A 5,959-nucleotide genomic window follows, 5' to 3' on the forward strand; every position below is an offset into this window, starting at 1 on the left:
CTTTGTCTAAAGCTCACATCATATAATAATTGTCATCAATCTCATGTGCATCTTCCTCATTGTCACCCTCAGGCTCATCACCATCCTCATCCTTAACTCGTTTGCTCACCCACTCTCCTGGGCTGCCATTTCCCTCCATCTCCTTGCCCTGTATACGCTCAGCCCTCTTCCCCTGCTCCTAGTCTTTGCTGTGTTCTTATTTCACTGCAAAATGGAAATAGCCACAGAGGAATTTCTAAATAGTTCTCTGTACTCCCTATTTCCATTTATTCTCCTCCTACATCTCTTGAAACCACTCCAATCAGGCTTTTACCTCTATCATTCCACTTTAGCAATTCTTATCAAGGTCACCAGTAACTTCTGGATGACTGATTCAAATGCCAGCTCTAATTCCTCATGTTGTTTTGACCTATCTGCCCTGTTGGACAAAAGTGATCTTGCCTTCCTTGAAATGTGTCTTCCGTGACCACTGAGTACCATCCCTTTTAGTTTTCCTCCTACCTCCCCAGCCTCTCTTTTTCATTTCCTTTTCTGGCTGCTTCCTAATCTTCAGTTCCTAAATGTGACACCTCTTCTGTCTCTACACTCATTCCCTAATGATCAAGTCTAGTCCATTCCAAATATATATCTCTAGCCCAGACCCCTTCTTCAACTCTAGACTCATTCATCCAGCTGCCTCAATATCTATCTATCTATTTACTTGAGACAGAGTTTCACTTTGTCACCCTTGGTAGAATGCCTTGGCATCATAGGTCACAGAAACCTCAAACTCTTGGGCTCAGGAGATCCTCTTGCCTCAGCCTCCCGAGTAGCTGGGACTACAGGCACCTACTACAATGCCCAGCTATTTTTAGAGACTCTTGCTCAGGCTGGTCTAGAACTCCTGAGCTCAAATGATCCACCTGCCTTGGCCTCCCAGAGTACTAGGATTACAAGAGTGAGCCTCCATGCCAGCCATTCAATATTCCTTTAAAATCCAATAGGCATTTGGATTTTCTTTGTTGAAACTTCCCTATTCAGCATTTTCCATCTCAGTAAGTGACAACTCTTCTGTTCAGTTGTTGAATCCAAAAACCCTGGGGCCATCTTCGACTCTGCTCTTCCTAGCACCTTCTTCCATGAGAAAAATCTCTTGGTGTTACCTCTGAAGCATATCCAGAATATGACATCATCTCTCACTATACCTCAGCTGCTCTCACTCTGGTCTGAGCTTTCATCTTCTTCATCTGGATTATTTCAAGAGTTTCATAACAGGCTCCCTGCTTTTCTCCTGGGCATTTCTCAAATTGTTCACTTCACAGCCAGTTGAGCCTCCCTTAAACATGGCTGTCAAGTCAGGCTACTCCACTGTTCACAGCCCTGCAGGTGCCGGCATCTCACCTAGAGTCAAAGCAAGGTCCTTATGATAGCCTGCAAAGCCCTGTGGGATCTGCCTGCCTCCACTCCCTTGGCCTCTGTGACTTCATTTCCTTCCATTCTCCTCCTTGATAACTCCCCTCCAGTCATACTGGAGCATGCCATACCTGGAACATGCCAGCCATGTGCCTACCTCAGGGACTCTTCCTTCATACTTCCTTCACTTCTCCAGATATCTTCATTTTTTAACTCCCTTTTTGAAGATTCTACAAAGAGGTCACCCTGCATTAGGGAGGCTTTCAAATCATCTTATTTAAAATTGCATCTTACTTCCACTCCAGATATGGTACTTTTTCTATCTTCTTTGTCCTTTGTAAGTTTTCTCCAAAGCTCTTATCATACTCTGCTGCTAAATATTTATTTATTTACTTACTTTTGAGGGAGGGTCTTGCTCTGTTTCTCAGGCTAGAGAGCACTGGCATCATCATAGTTCACTATAGCTTCCAACTCTAAAGCTCCTAAGCAATTCTACTGCCCTAGCCTCCAGAATAGCTGAGACTACCAGTATATGCCATCACACCCAGCTAATTTTTTTGTTGTTGTTGTTGTTGTTGTTTTTATTTGTAGAGAAGGGGGGTCTAGCTATTGCCCAGACTGGTCTCAAATTCCTGGCCTCAAACAATCCTCCCACCTCAGCTTCCCAAACTGCTGGGATTTATAGGCATAAGCCACCATGCCTGGCTACAGCCTGCTTCTTTATAACTGTGTTTTCTGTCTTCCTGAAGCTGCAAGGACTCAGTACTGTTTGCTGCTCCTTCTCTAGCATGCCATGACTGGCATGTAGTCGACGCTCAAAAACAACTTAATGAATAAATTAATGTCTGAATTATTTCCAACCATGGTCTTGGAGATGCCAAATAGTCTTTCAAGTTTGATGTAAAAGATTTCATATAAGCCACTTCACAGTCAAATTACTAAGGCAAGGGAGAATCCTGTGTTTTAGAGGAGGAAACTGAGGCCCACGGGAGCTAAGTGATCACCCAGGGACACATGGCTGGTCAATGGGGCTCTTGGGACTTGTAGTTCAGAGCTCAGTTTCTGCCACCCACCCTCAGTTACCCCCTGATGCCTCTTGTTACATTAGTATAGGCTTTGGGACATTAATTGTTGCTTATTTTTCATTGCAGTATTGATGAGAAAACCCCATATCTAGCTTTGGGGGCTGTGAAGAATATCTCCCTAAACATCTCCATCTCCAACCTGGGGGATGATGCCTATGATGCCAACGTGTCCTTCAATGTTTCCCGGGAGCTATTCTTCATCAACATGTGGCAGAAGGTAAGGGGTCATCCCCTATAGAGAGCCTCTGTTCTGTCTGGTATGCTTCCCACTTGCATCATAGCTTGTAATATGCAATGATTCTATAAAGACTGCCCCTTTGGATGGAGTGTCATTTAGAATTATTTCCTTTGTGGTAATAGGAAATATGTTTGGTACAACCAACAAAGAAGCCCCAAACACCCACAGAGTATTGGAGGAGTGTCTATATTGCACACTGTCTTCTGCCCTGGCTCACTCACAGAACCCTCTCCCCGTGGCTTTATGTCTGTCCCTTTCCCTGAGATAGTACAGTCACTGCTTGTCGCACACACATGTTCTAGAGCAGAGGTTCTCAACCTGTGGGTGGCAACCTCTTTGTAACAATGAAAATACATCCTGCGTATCAGATATTTACATTATGATTCATAACAGTAGCAAAATTACAGTTATGAAATAGCAATGAAAATAATTTTATGGTTGGGGGGTCACCACAACATGAGGAACTGTATTAAAGGGTCATGGCATTAGCAGGCATTAGGAAGGTTGAGAACCACTGTTCTAGAGAATTCCAGGTTTATGTTGATAGTTGTTTTGATAAACAAGAAATAAGGACACATCACTGCTTATCTTGCTTGTTATCACTCATGACGCACTTGATATTTTCTATTAGAGGTTCAGCCAATACTTTGGCATATTCATTTATTCCTGACATTTTGGAGTGAATTGAGGTAACCATTTCCATGAACTGAGTGAGTATGTTCGAGTGCATTAATTTATTTGAATGAATTGAAATTAATTCAAAGAAAAAGAGCGGGGATTCTCTGCTGTCCCACAATCTCCCTCCATTCACTACCTTTGGGAAGGAGAGACAGGCCTCTAGATAGGCTGCAGGGAAGGGGGTGGACCAAGGAGACGCCAGCGTACCCAGTGGTTCCTTCATGTGGGTGGGTGTTCACAGCATTTACAGTACTGGACTGCAGTGTCTCAGTCTCAGAAACTTCACTCTGCCCACCTGTGCACTGGGCACAATTTGAGTCAGTGGACAGCCTCTGTTCAGGCACATGTCCTGCCAGCCTCAACAGTTGATAGGATTGTGCCAAATCTCCTAGGGGCAACTAAAATGTACAAAGAAGCCCAGAATAATGGTGCTCCAATAACATTTTGAGATGCTATCTCAGGGTCTCTGCTGCCTGATAGATTTCTGAAGCTCAGGGGTTGGAGGAAGCCATGAAAGCACTTAAACACTGCAGGAAGGGCATGCTTTCCATCTACCTTCTAGATCCTAAGAATTCTCTCTGAATTAAGACCAGCCCTGAGAGAACCAAGAATCTACAGGGTTCTTGTATCTCTGGCCACCCACAGAATCTCTCTTACAGAATTTCATGGCGGAAGGCCATCTCCCTGTGTTGAGTGGGAAGGTGGGTTGGGGAAGAAGGGTTTACTCAGGGACCGGATCAGTGGAACTTGTCTCTGTGGTGAGTGAAAGGATGTAGCTGGTGGCATTACAGAGATGTCACTCACCCAGGCCCCATGGGAGAAGTTTTTCTCTAGCCTCAGACTTAGAGATAGCCATGCTTTCCCCCAGAATTTTGGTTTGTTCTTTCCTTGTGACCGATGAGGTGAGGTTTTATTCTCTTTATTGGCTGCTGGAAATCTCAGAGCTGGCCCCACTGTCAGTGTATAGGCCTTGGCAGTATCATTTGATAAAGTGGCCTCTCAGGTCTTGCTTTGCTTCCCTTCACCATGCTTTCCTTTTTCGCTTGGAGATTATATAATATTCCACCTTGTGCATATATTATGGATTACCTACAAATTCCTCTTATTATATGGATTATTTCCAGTTTTTCATTCTCTTTTAGATAATAATGTGATGACTATCTTTTACATAGATTGGTCATATCCTTAGATCTACAACTATTCAGAGGAAGGGAGGTAGCATTTTTGACCATCTACTACACACCAGGGAATTTGCATACACGTCCCCATCCCTTCCTTGCTTTGTGAGGCCTAGTGAGTGTGATTTTCCGGAGGACAGCTCTTAGCAGAAGAGCATGAGGGAGCATCAGGGGTGATCTAGGAGGGGTCAGAGCTGGCTTTGCTCTGATTTAGGGGGTGGGAGGAAGTGGGGGTGCCTTAGAGCTATATTTTTCAAACTCTTTTATCTCATGGCACACTTGAACCTATAGTTAAACTTCCATAGCACACTTACATTATGTTGATTAAAAAAAAAAAGAATATACTTAACTGTGCTTAGAACTTCTTTCAAAAATAATTTAGTTAATGATCTTTAAAACTTTTGAGGTACACCTAAGATCCTCTTATGCACACCAGTGTGCCACAACACATCAGTGGAAAATCACTGCCCTAGAGCATAGGACACTCAGCAAAATTTTTCCTTCTTGAAGCTCAGGGAGACAGCATCATTTTCCACCCCCATATCATCATTGGCCCCGGGGGAAAAGAGGACGGTGAGGATCCTCCCAGATGCTCTGGACAAGGAGTTTCTAAACAAAGACAGTGGGTGTGAGAAGGCCACAGGTAGACACCGTTAGCCTTTGGGAAAATGGAAACACACCCCTCTGATCTTTTTGCTATTGAATACCAGAAACCTTTAAAATCTTTGGTACAGGAAAGCCTAAGTTTCAATGTGGCAAAAAGTGACAAGGCATCAGCGTTTGTGTGAGAATGGTATTGTGTAGCTGCTCTGGAGGGCCCGCCAGAAAAGCAGATGGACAAGATGACACTCAGTGTGGCAGGAAAAGAAATAGAAAAGAAACAAGGACTCCCCTCTTGTGACTAGAAGGACACTGCAAGGCTGATAAACTGGGGGTGTAGATGACATTGCCTGGCCCAGGGCAGGATCCTAACAGCACCTAGGTGAGGGGAACCAAAAGAACCCGCTCAACCTATTTAATAGACCTAACATAATCAGCATGGGCCCCCAGATACCGGGCAAAAATATTAAAAACATTTTTATGTCTACACATAGCTTCATGAAATGTTTAAGAATATGAAAAATCCCTTAACAGAAAACAAATCTGTTTTCTGTAGTCTTTTCCACAACATTAGCAAAAATTAGAGCAGCATATTTCATTATAAATTTAAAATTCTACACATATACCCAGCCAACTTGCCCTTGATTGGGAAGTCACAATAAACATATTCTTGGATATATGAGAATTCATAGTCTCTTAACTCCTCTAGATTGGATTACACCTAAAACAGACCCCAATGCCATGATGTAGGTGCAGGTAGTTTATCTAGGGGATGATCTCAGGAGGTA

General features: G+C 43.5%; 1 protein-coding gene across 1 annotated transcript in view; it reads left to right on the forward strand.

The window, feature by feature from the left end:
* Positions 1–5,959, forward strand: part of ITGA9 (integrin subunit alpha 9) — a 346,390-nt gene that overhangs the window by 215,129 nt on the left and 125,302 nt on the right. Inside the window, exon 18 of the mRNA XM_003781794.3 lies at positions 2,544–2,694. Coding sequence (XP_003781842.1) covers positions 2,544–2,694 — 151 coding nt within the window. The remainder of the gene's footprint in view (positions 1–2,543; positions 2,695–5,959) is intronic.

Source organism: Otolemur garnettii, unplaced genomic scaffold (assembly GCF_000181295.1).
Source record: "Otolemur garnettii isolate 467f Iridium unplaced genomic scaffold, OtoGar3 scaffold00002, whole genome shotgun sequence".
NCBI classification, from domain to species: domain Eukaryota; kingdom Metazoa; phylum Chordata; class Mammalia; order Primates; family Galagidae; genus Otolemur; species Otolemur garnettii.